General features: G+C 41.2%; 1 protein-coding gene across 1 annotated transcript; it reads right to left on the bottom strand.

Moving 5' to 3' along the window:
* On the bottom strand, positions 1-19,739 carry lmnb1 (lamin B1). The gene is made up of 12 exons (XM_016251134.1): positions 19,429-19,739; positions 18,953-19,314; positions 16,742-17,046; positions 15,824-15,831; positions 10,164-10,334; positions 9,909-10,034; positions 5,857-6,077; positions 5,557-5,782; positions 1,542-1,646; positions 1,291-1,410; positions 1,113-1,214; positions 1-1,002 (listed from the first exon to the last, which is right to left on the bottom strand). The coding sequence occupies exons 2-12, from the start codon at positions 19,300-19,302 to the stop codon at positions 961-963; spliced, it is 1,776 nt and encodes a 591-aa protein (XP_016106620.1). The 5' UTR covers positions 19,303-19,314; positions 19,429-19,739; the 3' UTR covers positions 1-960.
* Positions 19,740-22,785: the final 3,046 nt, after the last annotated feature.

Below are 22,785 nucleotides of genomic sequence, written 5' to 3'. Positions count from 1 at the left end.
AATAGTCAACACTTTATTTGATCATTTGAAATATAAAGGCTGCAGAAAAATAAAGCATGCATGTGACAATTCTTAAAATAAAAGATTAAACCTCAAATTAAAACAAATGCGTAAGGCTAGTGTTGGTTAGATAGTACAGACGAAAGCAATACAAAACATTTCAGCTCTGACAATCTGTAAAAAAAAAAATACAGTACTGAATCTGGAGGTTTCATAGCTTCCCCACTGCGTCCAGCGATCATATTAGATCTGACACGGAGCGCTAATATACAGTCAAAGAGAAAGAGGAGTTTCAGGCCCAAAACTGCATCTCTTCAGCAGGAATAATGACAGCGGTTCATACATCACATCTAATAAACACCCTACACCTCACACACAGAAAACCAAGTCACTTGTGCTACATTTCCCTGAAATCTGAGGACTGAGTGAAGTCTTGCAGTTGGAGCGGATCATGTGACAGGCTGTCGATCATGCGCTGCTGAAGAGACGCGTCAGGCCCGCCATCATGTAGTGAATTACTTTTGAACAGCTGCTTTAAATACAATCACAAACTTTAATATCATTCAAACTAGCATGCAAATGTATCGGTCCGTAATAAACTCACTAAAAACTGAGCCATTATAAAAACTGTCTATAAAAGAGACCTAAAATGCAATCTTATAAAATTAATATAAACATGATTTCAAAAAAAAAAAAAAAAAAAAAAGGGTTAGTCACAGAATCTGACGTGGACGAGTCTAGAAAAGAGTCCTCACAGTTACAACTTGCACATGAAAAGAAAAACATTTGGTTCTTTAAATTGAGGCTGATAGACATTTCACAAAATCTGAAAACAAACTGAAGTGAAAGACTTTAAAAAGCATAATTCAAAATAAAGAAAAGAAAGACTTCACTCTGAAAAGACCACACAGGAAGCTTTATGGTGGTTCAGCTGCCTGCTCTGATTGGCTGTAGAGTTGATCACATGATCGCACAGCCTCTCTTGGCGGTACGAGGATCCTCCTGTGCAAACACAGAGCAGGACACTGAGCCAGAAGCTCTCACACACACACACTCTCCCATACGCACGCACACATACACGCACAAAGCAGATGTATTCGTTGATATCAGACCTGCTGGTGAAAGAAACGCTCCTCAATGACTTCAGCTTCCGCTTCTTCCTCATCTTCCTCCTCCACTGCAGTCCTGAATACTGTGCTCCTCACAGCCACTTCCTGTAGGGACAGGGACACTTCAGAACAGTCCTGTAATGTGATGGCCGTCACATCTGACAGCAGATGCAGGTCTCACCTCTCCTCCTGGGCTCAGCAGAAGCACTTTAACGTTCTCGCCGCTCCCCCACGAGCTCTGGCTCTTCCAGATCAGGTCTGCAGGAGGGCTGGAGCTCACGCCTGCATTAGATGCCCAGATCTGACAGAAACCAACACGCATACAGATGACCCAACGCCAGAGGCATGTTCCCCCACTAATGTCCAGTCAGGTGACCCAGTGTTTTATTCATAATCAACTGCACAAATCTACAAGGGTGTGACGATACGTACCGTTACTTTCTGTCCAGCCTTCAGCACGTATTTAGCAGTGAATTTATACGTAGCAGAAACATCCCCGATAGTCCTAGTCAGCTGAAATCCTGCCATGGGTTGATCCTGAAGGGGGAGGAACAATTATTCAGAAAATGGAGTTTCATTCAACTAATTACTAGATTAGAAAGAGAAAAACGAACACCACAGCAGCTTTGTGAATCAACACGGCTCGACACATTAGCCGTGAAGCAGTTTACAAAGACAGCATCTGAACCGAAACCGTGACTGAGGTTTAAAGTGCACAGCGGTTTTTGCTGCTTGATGAATTCACTTTTATTAAATCAGTTAAAGCAGCCATTCCTGAACATCAGGACCGCAGTTTGACACGAGTGCTACAGAGCACCAACAGAGTTAGCACAATCTTATTTTACTTTCAGTTTACAGCAAATCATCAAGACAATTCCAGACATTTAATACTATAAACGGCCTGAAGTTAACGGGTCATGAGACCCCACAGTACTTCTCCTGAGATTTTAGCAGAGGTGTTTGTGTTGCACATCATAGAAGACAACGTTAGCATCCCATAATTTTAACTGTTGGAGAAAACTGGTTCATTTTAAGCTTTTTTGCACCATTTTCATCTTCCGGGTTTAAAATCCACATCGTGTTGACGTCACAATTTGTGACGTGGCAATGGACTATAGTACATCGATGACGCTCGGTGTCTTAAATTATTCATGAGACTGCGTGTTCTTATCCAACGAGAAGACGCTTTGCCTAATTATTGCATGGAGAGGCAACAGCAGTGCGGTTGTTTGATTTGCTCTCAAGTCAAGTCACCTTTATTTATATAGCACTTTTAACAATACAGATTGTGTCAAAGCAACTGTGCAGCATTAATTAGGAAAATAGTGCATCAATAATGCAAAGTGACAATAGTAAACAAATTTTTCAGTTAAAGGCAGTTCTCATTTGATTCATAGAGTTTGCACTCATTCACGTCACACTCATTATTGCGTAGTGACTTCATAGGTTTGTGTAACATTGCACTGATTCCTCGGCTCACCTGTTATCCAGCAAACACCAGGAGTGACCGTGTCAGCCTCAGCCGAATATTATTCAGCAGAATTATTCATTTGTTTTGAAGTCATGTGCCTTTTCGAAAAAGGTATTCGGCTTCGGGCACACCCCTAATTTATAGGAGGCATTGATTAGGAGCCCAAACTACACTCAATGACCAAGTGATGCTGATATAGTTACGGTCTGTGATATTTGCACAGATTCTGTGTAATAATCAATTCTTTGCAACTGTATAAAGTTCAAGTTGGAAAAGACGTTTAGTTCCCACTTCAAGTGAACCTTAGTTCCCAGGACATCTACAAGTTGGATTAAAATACCGATATAGACAAGAAAAGATGACAAACATGACAGTATGACTGGTGTTAAAAAAGAAAAGAAACCGTGTTCATTCTGTGGCACTTAAAAGATTTGTTATAATTTTTCTCTCTTATAGGAGCCAATGGCTCCTTAATAGGGATGCTCCGATCCGCCTTTTTCGCCTCCGATACCGATTCTGATACATAGGGTTCGGTATTGGCCGATACAGATACCAGTGAAGTTTTTTTCCCTCATTTAAATAAACGTATAATTTATATACTCTGTGTGTGTGGAACTGATAATCATTCTTTCACAATCTTCTAGATACAGACTACTTCATTATAAAGAAAAATCAAATACAAATATAGACCTATGTATATTTATAATCTATGACAAATTTATCAAACTAGGTTAGTGGATAATTCGGCAGCAAAAGTTATTCTAGAAAAATCAGTGCACAATTTTAGAAATCCAAACATTTAGTGAAAACTATTTTGTGGGGAACAAATAAAAGTGTTGCACTAAATATGGTAAAATGTTACACATTGCTATTTGTATTATAAAATCCATTCATTAAAAACATTCATGAATGTATTTATATACAAGTATATACACATTTATTTTAAATGTATAGCATTTTTTAATAAGGCAACAACATATGATACGATGGGACAAAACAAATACAGTGCAGCACGAACTGTTTTTATACAGTCAACCCTCTACGGAGATGGAGATATATTATATTATAAAAGTTATGCCATTTTACAAACATGTATAATGTTTGATATCAGCTTTTTAAATATCTGAAAGTACACTTAATATCACTCAGTCAAGCATTATAATATGATAATAATGTATTATTTAATAATAGAAGTTTAGTAATTAGAATTAAAACTTGGTAATCATGAACTTAGGACTGGTGCTTTTTTTGGTCATTCAGTGTTCCTGTAAAAAAAATAAACTAACAATAACACTGAAGATATTATTATTATTATACAAATTCTACTAATAAGAACAATATAAAAACGCACTAAGGATTAATGAGCTACTGGATTCATGAATATTAATCAGGTTGTGTGCGTTCGCTCGAACTGATTTGCTGAAATCAAAACAGGGACGATAATAGGTGAGCACCAGCCAATGAGATTGTCGTTTGCGCATTAGTTCCGCCCACTACAGGAAAACCCGGCAGTTCTTAAAAGCTGAAGAATTCCAAAGGAACTGTTATTTTTACAGGAAAATACAACAACGTATATAATTTACATGTAGTGCATCAGTTCTGCATGTTATGTAAGACTCTCTCTCGCTCTTTGCTCAGTGAGAGAAAGCGACGGCGAGTCGTGCACTTCACACTAGAAACACATTACGCCAAATACACAAACACAGGGGCGCTGCGCATCCATTCAGATGAACTGAAAAATATCAGATCGCTTGACGGAGAGTGAAACTCTGAAGCGCTCAGAGTGTTCTGTGAGTGAAAATATATCTGAGCTAATCATATACTCAGCCTCCAACTCACACACTGACGATTAAAATCTGAGAATTGATTAGCCATCGGCTAATATTAGACATCATTTAGTCGCCCAGAGTGAAGATTTATTCACATATGCGAGTGATTTACTCGCAGTGTAGAGGGTTGACAGTCTAGGAGCACGAAGCCGCTTACAATGTGTGCATATTAAGCACTTAGTGTTAAAAACTGCAAAGCACAAAGGGAAGAGAAATTGATGCGTAGTGTATTATATCTGTGCAACAGTTATTGAGCCTTTCTTTTAACAGTTTTAAATTTCAGTTACTGTGCAAGTTAAAATCAATTTATAGTCTTTTCTACGCCCGTGTTTTGTTCTCACAGACACCCGGTAGCGAGTAACAAAACATTAAGCAAGAAGATAGTCCTTTTTGCAAAATCATAGACATTTACAAATCAAGTATAATGGGAACACAGAATGATCTTGGAGAGAGCTTTACCAAGCTGACTGCTGTAACCGAACGCGACCAGGGTTTAACGGCTGAACGAATGACTGACAGCCACAGCGGAGAGAAGAGTTTGTGTGAACTTTAATGTAAGGACTTAAATATTCATATGTAGCTCACATTAAGCTATCGTATGGCTTCAGAAGTAACAGAATAATTCGCACAATCGAGGAGGGAAAAAATAAAATAAAAAAAAAACCCCGGATTTGGATTGGTTCTCTCTCTGACCGATACCCGATCCAAGAAAAATGGCACTATCGGAGCCGATACCCGATATGAATATCAGATCGGCGCATCCCTACTCCTTAAGTGACTTTTTTTGGACTAGGAGCCCTGGATCTAAAATGTACATGTAGTCTTGTTGTAGGAAGTTAATTCTCAGCCTCTAATATTGAAGCTGCGACATTACCTCGCTGTGGAGAACTATAATGCAGAGTTTCAGTAGCAAAAGGTGAAGCAGATTCTGTGCTCCCACATAAGCTTAGATCAGGGGTTTCCAAAGCCCCCCAGCACTGCTCATCTCTCTCAAAAACCTGATTCAGCTCATTAGTAGAGCACATGACCTGAGCAGACCCCTGGTTTATAACGGTGATTAACCTGACTATCACTACCTGAGCAACAATCACGATCACTCCTCTGAATACTGTGAGCGAGTGCGTGAGACACACACAGACAGACGCACCTGCTCAGAGCTGTTGTGCAAGCGGATGAATTTCCCATCCACGTCCAGCTCATCGATGCAGACGCTTCCAGTGGCAGACGCGGAGTGAGCAATGCTGATGCTGCTGCTGGCCTCGGACTCCTCCACATCCACACGCTTCCTCTTCCCTCGCGCGGTGCGAACACTGTGGCTGGAGGAGGCCCGGGACACCGTCACACGAGCCGAGGGGCTGGGAGACAGCTTCAGCCTGACAGAGACAGAGCAGCTGTTAAACCACCAGTCCCCAGCCACACAGCACACGACACACAGAGCCAGCCTCACCTCTCCTCCTCTCCCTCCAGCAGCTTCCGGTACGCGTTGATCTCCATGTCCAGCGCTAGCTTGACGTCCAGCAGTTGCTCGTACTCATCCAGCTGCTGCTGCATCTTGGCTCTGATCTCTGCGATCTCTCGCTCTTTCTCTGCCAGTAACCTGCGGCTCAGATCCTTCTCGCGGCTCAGAGCCGCCTCCAGTTCACGGATCTGATCCTGCCACGCACGCGCCTGAGAGAAGACAAACCAGAAAACCAAAGTAATCAAATCACTATAATTGTGCTCAATGACTTCCAGCTAAAGTCCACTCAAAAAATGAAAGTTTGACAACACTCCGTTCTGGTTTCCGTCATTCTTTAAAATATCTTCTTCGTGTTCAACAGAAGTCAGTCAGTCGTACAGGTTTGGAACGACATGAGGATACGTGAAAACTTGGGTGAGCTATTGTAATAAGCGGTGCTCCAATCAGGATTTGATGCCAATCACTGATCACAGACAGCAGTATCTGCCGATACCGATCTTTTAAAGCCTTTTTTTATCATTTATAACTATTTATAGTGATACTCCAATCAGGATTTTTAGAGATTTACTCACGGCCAGAATTTAATTTTTGAAAATGGGGGTAATTCCCCTCTTAGGTGTCTCTTGTGAGAGGAGAAGCAGCTTTCACACACACACACACACACACACACATACACGACTGTCTACTAATACGACTGTTTACCACAAACACAACATTTATCCATTAGTTTGATTTCAAATACAAACAGTCACTGAAAATGCTTTTTCAGCATTGCAATTATTATAATTTTTTTTTACACAGTACAGTAATACAATCTTTCACAGACATGTTTAAACAATATAAATAAGCAACACATTATTCAATGCTTTTTACTTTTGAATTTACTTCTATATTTAAGTTGCTCAAGCAAGTGTCAAAACACTTAAACTACTTTTCTTACGTTATCACAAACTTACCATTGACAAATAGTCAGCTCTACTGCCTTTCCTTTTGCATTGAAATCTTCATTACAAGCAGTCCTGCGGTTCATAAAGAACTTCGTTTTCCTTCCTCCACGAGTGCAATCTATTATTGCCTTGTTTATTTAAAAGTGCGCTTTGCCTTTAAACCTAGCCAAAAAGCCATATGTGTTGACAAACGCATTAGACTTTAATATGCATTTATGCTGTTACTACATTTTCGTGTCAACCCATGTTCATATTTACTGCAAACGATGCGCTGTTACTTTAGATCGAGAATCTGTAGAGATCGAGAATAGTAGAGCAGTTATGGAGTTCAGATATTGTTTCAACGAAGTTGCAAGCCTTATACATAAATGTAAAGTAAAAATCAAAGTTAAGAATGAGCAGGGAGAAGAAACTGAGAGGGAGTGCGGGGAGACTGTTAAAGTTAGTACAGATTCATATTGATTACAGAAAGCACGAAGATGTATGCAAACATGGTGCAGCAAAAGGTGAGCTAGTTACATACCATAATAAATGAATAAACAGGTAGGCTAAGGTTATATTCGGTTGTACGGAGCCCCGATCATGACATGCAGACAAAATCACGGCCACGAATTTAGAATAGGCTAGTTCTCTTTTATGCTAGGACTACATTATGGCCACGAATTAAGAATACATTTTTTCGTTTAGTCTAAATTATGGCCACGAATTAAGTATTCATTCTCTTGTTTAGGCTTAGCTGCCACGAATTCATTCGTTCGTTAATTCGTTCATTCCCTATAGTAGGCCTAAATCGTGGAACGAATTATTATATTTCGTAATTACTTATTAAAATCATTATTGATTAAACTTAATAAATAATAATAAATAAAAAAATTAAATAAAACCTGCTGACATCGTAGAAACAAATTGTTAATTCGAATTATATTCGGAGCAATAGGTAGACCTACAGAATATGTAGGCTAGATATAGGCAGCAGTCATTTATAATCTAATATAATGCACGTAAATTTGTTCTTTACAGAACGGAGCGGGATCTGAGCGGGAATTGGTTTACGGTGAGCGTGAGCGGAATATTAGCGGAGCGCTTGCTTAGAGCGACTGAGTGGAGCGCATGTCCATAGAGCGGAAAACGTAGTGAAGCGTCACACCGCTCCGCTTCGCTCACATGCTCCGATCGCTACGTGTTGGGAAAAGTAGCTTGTTACTGGAGCTGGGGTGTTTTAAAAACAGCTGAAGTACTGTCAGGATTCTGAAAATAAAAGAGTTTTACACTTACTCTTTTCTTCCATTGTCAAGCTCAAACAATCAAGAGCCCCCCGCAGGGCGCTCGCAGTCCCACCGGCCCGCATCACACAACACTGGAGCCTCTCTGTGAGCTGATTGGCCAGCTCTGATGATGTCACACTGGGCCTGGAGAGGCAGACAGCTTTTGAATTGCAGACGCACCTTCTCATCACACACACACACACACACGAGTCGCTACTAATCCGTGACTGTTTACCACAAACACAACATTTATCCATTAGTTTGATTTCAAATACAAACAGTCACTGAAAATGCTTTTTCAGCATTGCAATTACACGAGTCGCTACTAATCCGTGACTGTTTACCACAAACACAACATTTATCCATTAGTTTGATTTCAAATACAAACATCGTCACTGAAAATGCTTTTTCAGCATTGCAATTATTATAATTTTTTTTTAAACAGTACAGTAATACAATCTTTCACAGACATGTTTAAACAATAAATATAAGCAACACATTATTCAATGCTTTTTACTTTTGAATTTACTTCTATATTTAAGTTGCTCAAGCAAGTGTCAAAACACTTAAACTACTTTTCTTACGTTATCACAAACTTACCATTGACAAATAGTCAGCTCTACTGCCTTTCCTTTTGCATTGAAATCTTCATTACAAGCAGTCCTGCGGTTCATAAAGAACTTCGTTTTCCTTCCTCCACGAGTGCAATCTATTATTGCCTTGTTTATTTAAAAGTGCGCTTTGCCTTTAAACCTAGCCAAAAAGCCATATGTGTTGACAAACGCATTAGACTTTAATATGCATTTATGCTGTTACTACATTTTCGTGTCAACCCATGTTCATATTTACTGCAAACGATGCGCTGTTACTTTAATTCAGCACAGCAATAGACCCTGTGCTGAAACTATCTCTGCACTGCTGCAGACGCACCGCTCCTGAACATACTGCCAGACCGCAACCGTGTGCAGTGAACGCTTTAATCCACTAACATGAGTGCGGAAAAAATGTTTAACCCTCATAATGCATTCAAAATCTTTATTAAACTATCATAACGTAATATTTAACCAAAACCATACTGTAGCCAATCAGCAACCTCTCATTAAAATATAATCAGAGAACTACCAACTGGAATGAAAGGAATTTAATAGTAATATTAGTTTGGGTTCAAACAAACATTTTACTTGCATAAACTTTCATTTTCAGATGAAAAAAAAAAGTGTTATAGATTTTTTTTTTCTATGTCAATGGTTTGTCAAAGACCATACATAATCATGTTCATCAACAAAATTCAGTCCCAGAGACAGGGAAAGTATGTGTTTTCTGACACTAATATAACTTCATTCAGGGCCATTTCGACACCCTAGGTGAAATCCATATTGGCGTATTCAAATAAAAACGTAAAATAAGAAACATTCAAAATATTCATAAGAAGAGCAGATGAGCATCTATTAGTCTGACAGTGATGGTCAGATCGCTGCAGAGTAACAACAGTGTGCGATTAAGACCAGATGCTGCTTTCGACACATCTGCCATTTTATTCAAACCTAGAGTCTAGAGGAATAGTGAATTATCAATAAAATCATGTTCAGTTTTACAGCATACATGCGAAATCATACACTAGCAGGATATTACACTTCCTGAAGACCGTCAGGATTAAATTAAACCGTTTAGAGCAGCTCAGGAATGAACACTCTATAAGGAGCGAACAAAGCGTCGCAGCAACACTGAGGAGGAACTAGACTTTCGTCTCTGATAGTGTGAGGAATGAGCCTCGATGTCAAGCAGGAAGCCAGTCAGCGGTGTACTCTGCTGAAGGACAGTAACGCACCTCTTTCTGCAGGTTAGTGAGCTGAGCAGACAGACTCTCCACTCTCAGCGTGGACTCATGCAGCTCCTCGCGGGCCATACTCGCTGAAGAGCTGTTCATCTCCGACGACAGACGCACGTTCTCCAGCTGAAACACACAGACGTCTCAGAGAAATGCAAAGAGGAACTGAAGCAGCTCTCAGAGGAAGTCAAACACTGGAGGAAACTCCGAGACGTGTGAATGTGTCACAACGCTGCAGTGAATGGGTGTGCTCACTTTGGCCATGTAGGTCTGCTCCATCTCGTCCTTGTAGAGCTGGACCTGCTCGTCGTGCTGCTGTCTCATGTCAGCCAGAGCCGCAGCCAGTTTGAACTCGTAGTCCATCTGACGGCCCGAGTCCACCTCCACCAGACGCGTCTCGTGTCGGTGCCGTGTGTCCTTAATCTCCTGTCAACAAATCACATGCAGACATCAGCTCAGAGCACTGCGTTCAAACATTAAAAACTCATTACTCGCTCAGTCACCTGTATTTCTACAGCGCTTTACAGAGTCAAACAGGAAAATTGTTTGTCAATAATGTAAGACAAGAAGTCATTTTCCAGCTAAAGTCAGTTCATTGATGATTCCATGATGTTATCATCCAGTTCAGCTCTCTTCAATAGTGTCTGTGCAATCAGTCAAGTGTCCCCAACCAAGCAAGCCAAAGGAACCAAAACTCCATCTCTGACAGAAATGGAGAAGAAACCTCTGGAGACACCAGGCTCAGTCGGGGGCCAGTTCTCCTCTGGCCAGATGAAAGCAGCACGGAGTGGTTTAATTTCAGGCTGCAGCACAGGTCAGATTGTGCGGAGGACTTAATGCAATTACATGTCTAAGAATTTCTCATCTATTAAACGTCATCAATAGATGATTAGCAGCCAAAATTAAAGAGATGGAATTTAGTATTATCAGAAATAAAGTGATTAAGGGATGTTTACCCAAAATACAGAGAAGGTGAACATGACTGCAAGAATGACTAAAGATTCATGGCGGATTAAAAAAAAAAAATTTAAATAAGGCTCCCTCTCAATAATCTATTTTATATGTACACAATGACCATGCCTAGGCATTCGTCATACTAACTGGTCGAGTTCTTTTGAATTGTTTTGCTCTCTGGTGAGCGGAGTGAACTGCTGTAAATGAACTGTACTGTAAATGTACTGCGCTGTAAATGAGGAAGAGAAAGTGCCGTCACTCAGATCACATACTTGTGCAAATACACTACTGTTTCCATTTTACTTAAGCATTTATATAAATACAATTATAATGGTTGCATTATTCTAATTGTTGAACTGATCAAATAAACGCAGCCGTAGTGAGCATGAGACTTCAATAAAATAAAACGCTTTGAAATGTCTGTAAATGGCAAGAACGTACAACGGACTTCCGATATTAAATCCAGACTTGTTCATGTTTACGCAGTAAAACAGATTTCCTACTGATCCACGAGAATGTGTGGGAATCCTAATCTGGTGGTGCAGTGGATTCATGACAGCGGTTTATAATCTATTACCCAGGTCCCTCACTGACCCCGCCCAAAATAACTGGGCTAAAGGTCTTCCCGAATATTAATGTTGATTGACTGTTTTGATCATTTTATTATTTTATGATCATTATTAAATGATAAACCCATTATCCGCAGTGATCTTCTACACTGGACACATGCGTCGAGTAGCATACTGTAAACAGATTCCCCGTTTCTGACGTACTCCACATGTTTGTGCGACTTCCCACCAGAGCCGCTGAAGACTTCCAAGGCCAGCAACAGGACAAGTGGATTTGGAAAATTGGCTTCGAGTCCAGTGTAACATGGTGCAAGAGTATTCAAACTAGGGCTGCACAATTATGACAAATCATAGTTGCCGATTATTCCCATGAAACTGTAATTGCAATTATTAATTATGATTATCACAATTTACATTGACTGATGTTTATACCATTGTCTGAAGCAACGGCATTCCATATTTTTATATGAAAATAAAAAAAGCTGAAAACTCAAACTGAAAAACGTATTGCTTTTCTACAATATTAAGCCTCAAATGTCAACCATTCATTGGATTGTTTTCTTTTAATAATAAATCATAATAAAAAAATTAGTTAAAAAATATTCACAATGTTATACAAACTAAAACAATGGAAAAACCCTTAATAACCTGTAGAGAAAAAAAAAAAGAAAAAAAAAAGCGCACTCAACGTGGACTTCGAACGATTACGTAATCGTTGTCTCCGTAATCACGATTAGAAATTTAATGCAGCCCTAGTTCAAACCATATTCTTTTACAAGTAATTACACGTTTCAGCTCATCTCATCATGAATCTTTGGTGTAAACTCAAATGGTTTCCAGCGCCCCTGATGCTCTCTCAATGGGGGACAGTACCGCCCCGTTATGCCTTCAGGAGCAACCCGGTTCATTACAGATCATTCTTCATCAGTGTGTAACAGGCCTACAAATGAAGAGGGTAAGCAGCCGAGGCGTCCCGACCTCTCTTCATTAATAAACAAGTGTGCAGTCGTGGGTTTGTGAGAGTGCTGATTTCAAGTCTTCAGTCACACAGAACTGAATGAAGCTCTAATAGGCTGCATTTACACTGCAGTCCAGATGCCCAAATCTGATTGTTTTTTTTACTATATCTGATTATGACCCCCCTTACACTTTTTAAAAAGTGACCTGTATCCGATATCTGCATTTACACTACACACTTAACTTGTAAAATGCTTATCGTGGATCAACGCATTAGACCGTGATATTAAAAGACCAAACTGCACACACTTCATTAACACCATGTTCAGAAAAACAGAGTTTGAAGAAATTAATTTAACTTATTGAAAGAATTCAAAAACCTTTAATGTGATAGTTTACTCCTTACATCACTTACTCTGCTAGTCAACTAGAGAAGTTTCATTTGTAGTAGATATCTGTACCATGAGAGGTTTCAAAAACATTTGGCATCCAACTCGCATTAACAGGGGAATACCTGATCTGTCTGCTGTGACGGAAGCAAATAATGCACGTATCCGATTCATATCAGCAGACTTGTCAACCTTGGAACAATTCACATCAGTGTGACGGGACGAGACTACCTGAAGCTCCTTGATGGCTAAAGTCAAAATCATGCAAAACAAGACCTGCAATGTGCAAAACGCAAGATTTAATGCTAAATATTTTCTAAAGGTTAGCAGGTCTGCACAGTATGCAACAATACACTTAGCCCACGGATCAATACATACCTCGGCTTTTAACCACGGGCTTCACTTCAGTTCAGTTCTGATGGCTTGGCACAGAGTATTTTTTTTTGCGATTTGCTATATAAAATGCTACTTAGAAAAAAGAAAAAAACTCCAGTACACTTCTGTACATTGTAGAAAAACATGGATTATACAAAATCTTATTTTGAGAGAAGTATTATTTTGGATGGATAGGCCATTATTTAGCACTATAAGCACATGTACTGTAATGTCCGTTTCATTCATACTGGACGCCAGAGGGCACCCTCACGCAGACAATCCACATATGCATCACAGATTTAAAGGAACTCCTGACACGCCAGGAAATCCCTAATATGGACAAACACATCCAGCTATTGCTGTGACTGAATAAAAAGATGGATCGAAATGTATCGTTTTGAATGATAAAACAGAAACACTCGACTGCGACAATGTTTTGTTTATCTGTGTTCTTCAAGCCATCTCGGGTATTTTCATATGTACATTGATAATCAATTGCTAATTGACAGCCTTTTTTATTTTTATTTTTTTACAGTATAGAATATATGTTCTGCCTCATTCTAAGATAAGAAGCCACATCAGATCAGAAAATGAAGTTAGTTACTTTAAACACTCGACTGATGTTGTGGAGTAAAATCTTATTAAAATGTTCTTTTGTTGGACAAAAGCTTTATAAACGCTTCTCATTAAGTTTGAGAGGATGTTTGGAGTATGTATGTTTTTCAGAAGCACGTTATAAGCGACTCAAACTCACAGCACTCGCAGAGATGAGCAGCATTTACTACTGACGCTGTGCAGATATTCATTTCATTAAAAATCACAGCCTTTGAGATTTAATAATCGCATCTAGCCAAATCGGGATTTCGGTCCGCGGGTTACTCTATGTTCTACAAACATCATTACATTGTAGTTTTCAGTTCTGGAGTAACACTGAATAAAACTGACAAAAAGAACATTAGTATGTTTGCCTAGTTTGTTGGCTCGCTTAGATCGTATGTAGCATTGTTTGCAAAGGGTGTAATTTGTATAATAGAATAAAATGTTGTCGCATAATCATACAGCCATAATGTCCATTATAGCCTATACATCGAACATCGTCATAAGATTATAAGGCTGTAAAGTAACAGAGCCTCTTTATTTGAATAACCGTTCAGACGTGAAGTAGTTTAGATCTTGGTTACAGCCAGTGCCCGAAAACTACTCATTATTTTGAGAGCATTCGTCCGGTTAAGAGGCATTCTACCACTGAATTTTAGACATTTTAAGGTCGAAAAATGACATTGTGCTGCTTTAAAACCCAAACAAGAATTGGCAGAGAATCCCTGTAATAAAGGAGTCACTGAATCATTCAAACACACAAATCATTCATGAACAAAGCAAGGGAATGTCTTCATGAATGGATTGCTCAAACGCTGATTTATTCAGAATAAACACTAGTGTAGAACTTTCTCTGCAAACAGAGCAGAAAGACAACATTGAGCCCAAAATATAACTCCCTAACGAACTTACAGAACTAAATGTATAAAATCAATTATATTAGATTATATAAATTTGAAAGACAAGCTTCACACAAAGGCATTTTTGCCCCCATTTATTGAATCTTGCATTCTAATGTGCTGCACGACAGTTGAAAACATGAGCCTGTTTTTCTTTGGATTTTACAAAAGGAGTGACATACTGTTGCCCATCATTAAAACAACAATTAGGGCTGCCACTAATTAACATTTTTATTTAGATTAATCTAAACAATTAATTTCCCACCAAAATTTTTTCACTTAAGAATATTTTATTAAACCAAATTTCTATGAAATCCTTATTTTAAAGCAAAAGTAAAGTGCAACAGTGCAAGCAGCAAGTGTCCATCTCTTAGTCCAAATCACTGAAATCAGAGTTCAGTATCAGTGTAAGAATGACAACATATCCACGTGTTCTGGTCTACCCCCCCCGGACATCACACCGTGTAAAGTCAGAGTGAGAGTAAACCGCGATGATTTACCTTACAAATCTGAGGAGATGGTGCACGCTGCGTTCCCAGATGAAGGTTAGAATAAACCCAAACTCACAACATGCAGAGATGCAGTTTGAGCCGCTCCACACGTGTGAATGATAACGGTTCCTGTGGAACTACCGTGACGCATGTACTTAACCTACACGCATGTAAATAATTAAAGCGCATATACTGTATTAGAACTGTGTCGCACAGAATTATTTAATTAAATCGTAGCGTTTGTGAATTCACAATTATGCTCAATTAAAAATAATTATTTTTAAATGGGTTTAATATATCATGCAGCCTTGGAAAACAGACTAATAATGTGTTTTATGGATTCTCGTCTGTGAAATGCGCCACTTCCGGTATTTTGGCGGTTAGTCGACGCGAGCAAAATGAAGTCGAGGATTTTTAAAAATCAAATAGTCAAATAAAATCAACGAATCGCGACAGCCCTAACAATTATGATATTTTTCATAAATAATAAATATGGGCCCCCTCTAGAAAATCAACTAAGCTAAACTCTGCAGCTCTTGATCCACCTTTCATCACATCTGACCACTTTAGCACAACCTTAAGTGTCCCCTTCGGTTAAAGACTGTCAGCAACATGACTCTTTTTGGTCATCATACTGGCATAGTCAACAACTCTCAGTGGTCTAGGACGGTCTTCAGTCAGGACCTCCTCTGCTCAGAGACACATCAGAAATGCTTACATGCACTCATTTTCAGCAGTCAGAATAAATCCAATCAGATTTCACATTCTGAAGGATGTGTTCATATGAACTCTAAATGCTTTATTTACATGTGCATTACATGTAGTCCAATCAAAACTACAGCACTCGCACAGAGCCCAGTGTGTTCTCAGGGTGGATCCAGAGAGCAGATTGTGTAACATTCCCAGAGTACTTCACAGATAACCTGAACTTTCAGGGTATGCAAGCAGTCACAGAAGCTTATGCTCCAGAGCAGGTTATGTTTCAGAGTTAGTTTACGTCACAGGTGTCAGCGCACATGTGCCATATTGATGAGGCTATAATTTATAATAGTAATTTCTTATTTATAAAGCACTGTTATAAAATAAAGCTAAGATTATTTTACTGTGATTTCTCACACAAAGTGCATCTGCATTCAAAAAATAATAATAATAATTTTTTATATATAAATAAATAAAATAAATTTATTTATTTATTAGGGCTGCACAATAATTCGCATGCAATATTTAATGCGGATCTTCTCAGACAGCCGGTTCTGTAATCAGCTGTAAATGTCGAATATGAAGGTGGTTTTGCGCAGCTCGTCAGTGAACAACGGCTCTGTGTAGTTATTGCTGCTCAATGTGAAAGCCTGCGGGTGATGGAGACTTACCGCTGCTTACAGAACCGGCTTTCTGACAAGATGCGCATTAAATATTGCATGCGCGTTATTGTGCAGCCCTTATATATATATATATAAATAAATTTTTGCAACGGGATGTTTTCTGTATAATTGATCATATGCATTTTTATTACAGAACTACCTCTCATCTTAAACGTATAATGCCATATCTTGGTAGTTCTTTTTAGGTAAATTATTTTTAATATACATTCAGCTTAAAAACAACAACTTGTGCGCAATAATAAAAACTGATTAAAAGATATGCAGTAAGAATGTAACTCAATATTAAACAAACAAAAATAAATCCTTATGGCACATTTCTTAGTGTGGGTTTCTCGGCGCTCTGTTGAGAAAGTCTTGTTAACATGTACCTCCTGCACGTGAAGCTGCAGGTCTGTCAGCATGCTCTCCAGCGCCTTCCTCTCAGACACAGCGGTGTTCAGCGCCGCCTCGTTACAGTTCAGCAGGCCTTCAGCTTCCTTCAGTCGGGCCTGAGAGCTGGAGAGGTCAGCCTCCTTCTTGGCATACCTGTGACCGAGAGAGAGACAGAGCAGGATCAGACGCGGCAGCCTGCTGAGAGTCACCGAGCGCACGCTACTACACAAAACAATATCAGCTTTCTCATTACTTTCATTTTTCTGTTTGTTTCCCTGTTCATCAAAAACAACCTGAATGAGGAGACTGAAGCAGATACAGCAGCCGGATTTCACCGAATCTTAGCGTGTATGGCATCACGAGGCAGCTCAAACACATCCAGTCTCACGCTTTGAGAACGCAGCCTAACAACTTACACAAGCTTTAATGAAACAGTACGAACGTATTAAAACCACCACCGAATGACAACCCTAGCAAACCCTAGTTTCAAAGAGGATTTGTTTGGAAAGGACTCTGGGAACACAGGCTTCCATTTGGATAGTTTTTTCTCCTTTACATAGAATTATTATTTTTCTTCATATTATAGAAGCATGAAAACTATAAATGCTACATTAAAAATAAGTGGGTTTATGACTGAAATGAGCTTCTAAAAGCATGCTGGGGTTTTGGCTGGATGATTTGAGGCGTGTTCATGGTCAGGACAGGGTCAGCACCGACACCAGCATTAGAACTACACAGCAAGCGCTGAGCTCTTGCTCCGGATCTGTGGAATGAGAGGAATGTCTCCGACTGCTGAGAGCAGCTGAGGACGCCAGCAGTCGGTCCATACACTCGGATCAAGCTCGACCGACACTAGAGAGCAAACCAAACGTGTGTTACACGCATCTGCTCATCTGAAACAAAGAGCTGCTTCACACGGAGACTCCGCAGCCGCTGGGGAACTCACATCCTCCAGCTGCTGCGCGCCAGTCTGAACCCCTGAAAGCAACCCCAGTGAACCACTGCTCCTGTCAATCTAGCCACACATTCACATTCAGCAGACGCTTCTCGCCAAAGCAACTCACAAATGAGGACAATAGAAGCAATCAAAACTAACAAAAATAGCAATGATATAAGTGCAAATGACACAGTACACTTAGCAAGGTGTGTGAGATAGATATATTTATTATTTCACACAAAGAAAATTAAGTAGATAAAGTAGAATAGAGAGTGCTAGAGTTAGAGGGTGAAATAAAGGTGGAACAGATGTGTTTTAGTGGTTTCTTGAAGATGGCTACGCTGCTGGGATTGAGTTGGGCAGGTTACTCCACCAGGAGGGAGCAGTTAATGTAGAAGTCTGTGAAAGTGATTGTGCCTCTTTGAGATGAACAATAAAGCGCCGTTCACTTGCAGCACACAAGCTTCTAGAGGCACATAAGTCTGAAGTAATGAATTTAGGTAAAGGGGTGCAGAGCCAGTGCTGGTTTTGTAGGCAAACATTAATGCCTTGAATTGAATGCGAGCTGCTGCTGGTAGCCAGTGCAGACTGATGCACACACCACTGACGGACGAGCGGGGGCAATTAAACACGACGGCCAGCTTGAATTGAATGCGAGCTGCTGCTGGTAGCCGGTGCAGACTGATGCACACACCACTGACGGACGAGCGGGGGCAATTAAACACGACGGCCAGTGTAAACGTGAGCTGAACCACAGCAGAACCCATCCGGGTCAGACGGTCCCAGCTCTGCACTAGAGGGAGCTGTGAGAGCAGCACAAACAACCTTCATGTGCACAAGCTGAAGAACTCTCCCAAGACCCAAGAGGAATCGTGCATGCAGAAAAACACAACAAACGCATGCAGGCAAATCTGCATCAATTGTAAAACACAGTAAAGGACGCATTTAGACCTGCAGTAACATCTACCGACCCCACCACACTAATTACATTCACAGCGCAGGAGAAACTCCCGGTCTGGACACAGCCTGCCTGCTCGGTTCAGTACTGTAACACACACACACACACACACACACACACACACACACACACACACACACACACACACACAGAGAGAGACTCACGTGTGCTGCAGCTGCTCGTGCTCGCTCGCTAGCTTGCCCAGCTCGAGCTGCAGGCGTGCGCGCTCCCGCGCCGTGTCGTCCAGCGCCGTGCGCGCGTCCGCCAGCTCGGTCTCGTAGAGCGCTTTGAGGCCGCTGGTCTCGCGGCTGCGCACCTCCTCGCGCTCGCGGAGCTGCCGCTGCAGGACGCTGTTCTCGGACTCCAGCCCGCGGACCGTGTCGATGTAGGCGGCCAGCCGGTCGTTCAGCTGCTGCAGCTCCTGCTTCTCCTGCAGGCGGGAGATCCGCGCGGGGCTCAGAGGAGTGCTGCCGCCGCGGGACGACGGCTGCTGTCCGGCCGGAGTGCTCGCCATTCTGCCGCCCGACTGAGAGAGAAACCAGCGTCAGTTAGTCACGAGCGGCTGCCCTTCTCCAGCACGCGAGCACCTAATCATCAACATCTGAGCAACTCAAGCAACGCACAGGACACAAACCATTACCTTCTGACTGACCAAGTATAGGCGCCGAGCGAACACCGTGTGACTCTAACAGATCTGCTTTTAACGCTGCAGCAATATAACCGTAAACTGTGAGGTAAAGAACGCAGAGACGAGCGCGCGTCTTACTCGGAGTCCGGCCGCGTGAGAGAATGAACTGAGCTGAACTAATATGGCCGCTCAGCAGACCCACTCTGACACGTGACCGCGGGCAGCCAATCAGACGCCGCTGCGTCATCAGACGCTCAACGGTGCGGCTCGAGACCAAATTCAAACCGCAGAAACCGCGCCGAAAGCCGAGCGACCGTCTCACGCGGACAGCACGAGACAGCAGTTAAGTGTTGTCTGGTCTGCTGCGTTCTAAAGCTTCCAATCACTCATGCGTGCGGGATTTCTCACATTCGCGTCTGGAATACACACCTATATTTCAGTCTGAGCACGTGTCCCTGCAGCACAGAAGCAGTGTTGAGTCGCTGGGGGATATTTGTAGCAATAGCCAACAATACATTGTATGGGTCACAATTATACATTTCTCTTTTATGACAAAAATCATTAGGATATTAAGTAAAGATCATGTTCCATGAAGATATTGAGTAAATGTCCTACCGTAAATATCAAAACTTAATGTTTGATTAGTAATATGCATGGCTAAGAACTTCATTTGAACAACTTTAAAGATGATTTTCTCAATATTTAGATTGTTTTGCACCCTCAGATTCCAGATTTTCTAATATTGTCCTCTCCTAACAAACCACATCAATGGAGAGCTCATGTGTTCTGCTTCAGATGATGCACACATCTCAGTTTAGAGAGATGGACCCTTCTGACGGTGTTGTGCTCCAGGGCCACACATTAGGCAGCCGGGCCTGAGCCAGTCGTGGGACGCTGGGGAGACACCCTGCTTCAGCACTCATCTAATCATGATCATAGTTCTCATGACTTTCCCAGTCTACGACTCGGAGAGATTCAGATTTGTTTTTCAGGTACCAGTCCTAAATGTTAAGTGTTAGCATGCATCTGGCGTTTGAAAGAAGGTGAGAATCATCCTGAAATATGAATGTGGCACACTGGGAAGCGCACCAGCTGTGGACATTTCATCAGGCAGAGTGTCCGTACCTTCAGCTGAACGGCAACAGAGTGACAGTAAGACACGAAGCAAAAGAGCAAATCACAGCCATACAGCGAGAGAGAGAGCCCTGTGACAAATGGCATGCGCCGAAAGCTGAGCTTGAGTGTTATATCATGCATCAAGCATGTACGGCCTTATCACTGCACAGCGCAGCTTTAACAAACGCAGAGAGCATCTCCAATGACTAAAACACAAGCTGTGCTCTTCTGAAATAAGGGATGGATATTTCCTTGCTGCATATAATATTCCATGAACACAGTAATGTATCAAAACATCCAAACAGAAAGATTACAATTAATCAACACCATTCTAAACCAGGCACGAGTACAACCTTTGGCTGCTGCTTACAGTCTTTCAGTGAGCTACACCCATAAGAGCTATAATACAACGTTGTCTTTCATCTTGAATGTAGTCCTTCCGAGCTGTTTTAGGCTACAGCTAGAACGACAGGGTTGTCCGGCGGGCCCTCGGGGGCCTCCTCCAGGGACCCCAGAGCCTCTTCAGTGTCACTAGCAAACATTAGTCTGTGCAGAGCCACTAAACCTAAACGCAGCGAGGCCGTAAGCTCCGCCCAACAAGTGCTTAACCCCACCCACCACTGATCTCATTAAGCCTACAGCATAAGCTCCGCCCTGACAAGATGACTAGCCACACCCCTCAGTGTTGACGCACCTTCACCTGTCCGTCAGAGATGCTGGCTGTGTTCTTCAGTAGGTTCAGCTACACTCCCCCCGGTGTCCGTCTCCTGATGACATCCTGCACGAAAGACAGTTTTATTCTTTCTTTTGTATCACATTTTATTAATTTTGTGTAAAACAACACCGATACCAGCAAAACTGACGTGTCATTAAATAAACGTGTGGCTAAATAAGTTTTGACATGCAAGGCCTCATGCACAGTCAGCCATTCTTTCACAAAATCATGCGTTGTGTTTGTTACGCAACAGTAAATCAAGCCGGCGCAGCCTAAACATTCGATCAGGATTAGTGTAAACACGAGCTCCTAGGGGCGCAGAGATCTGCACCTGATTTCAAATGGGCTGATTGATAATTGATTTTTCCCCCAATGAATTAAGAGACGAAAAGAATGGCAATGAATTACAGGTAATATCACAAATGATATTCGGTTTCTCACACAGTGTGAGCATTTTACTTCGTAAGACCTCACAAGATTTTGTCAGGAGCCCCAGGAATGAATTTTGTGTCTATTTGTTCTGGAGAGATGCATTCAAAATGTCGGACTTTCTTCCAGTATTTGAGCTTGCTCTGCTGCTATCGATCTCTGCGAGTGCGTCTGTGCACTTTGAATAAAATAAATCTTGCTGTTTTGCTTTTGTGTTAAAGCAGTGTTGCTGTTGTAAAGTTATTCAGCTTTTTGTATCACATTTTATTAATTTTGTGTAAAACAACACCGATACCAGCAAAACTGACGTGTCATTAAATAAACGTGTGGCTAAATAAGTTTTGACATGCAAGGCCTCATGCACAGTCAGCCATTCTTTCACAAAATCATGCGTTGTGTTTGTTACGCAACAGTAAATCAAGCCGGCGCAGCCTAAACATTCGATCAGGATTAGTGTAAACACGAGCTCCTAGGGGCGCAGAGATCTGCACCTGATTTCAAATGGGCTGATTGATAATTGATTTTTCCCCCAATGAATTAAGAGACGAAAAGAATGGCAATGAATTACAGGTAATATCACAAATGATATTCGGTTTCTCACACAGTGTGAGCATTTTACTTCGTAAGACCTCACAAGATTTTGTCAGGAGCCCCAGGAATGAATTTTGTGTTTTTGTGTCTATTTGTTCTGGAGAGATGCATTCAAAATGTCGGACTTTCTTCCAGTATTTGAGCTTGCTCTGCTGCTATCGATCTCTGCGAGTGCGTCTGTGCACTTTGAATAAAATAAATCTTGCTGTTTTGCTTTTGTGTTAAAGCAGTGTTGCTGTTGTAAAGTTATTCAGCTACGGCTGTGTTGCTGGGTCTTAAAGCAGGTTTGATTGTTTTTTTCTTATCAGTCTGTATTTTCAGCAATTTCTCCATCCACTCGGTTGAAATGTGGATGAATGGCTACACGTAGATGTGCACACACTGCCGGAGCTGTGTGAGATCACTTATGGCGCTTTTCCACTGCACGGTACAGCTCGGTACAGTTCACTTTTGGGGGGTTTTCCACTGGGTACAGTACCTGGTACTTTTTTTAGTACCACCTCGGTTGGGGTTCCAAG

Source organism: Sinocyclocheilus grahami, unplaced genomic scaffold, assembly GCF_001515645.1.
Source record: "Sinocyclocheilus grahami isolate Dianchi unplaced genomic scaffold, SAMN03320097.WGS_v1.1 scaffold1031.1, whole genome shotgun sequence".
Lineage (NCBI taxonomy): Eukaryota > Metazoa > Chordata > Actinopteri > Cypriniformes > Cyprinidae > Sinocyclocheilus > Sinocyclocheilus grahami.
Note: the sequence above shows the minus strand (reverse complement) of the source record. Positions and strands in the feature narration are given on the sequence as shown.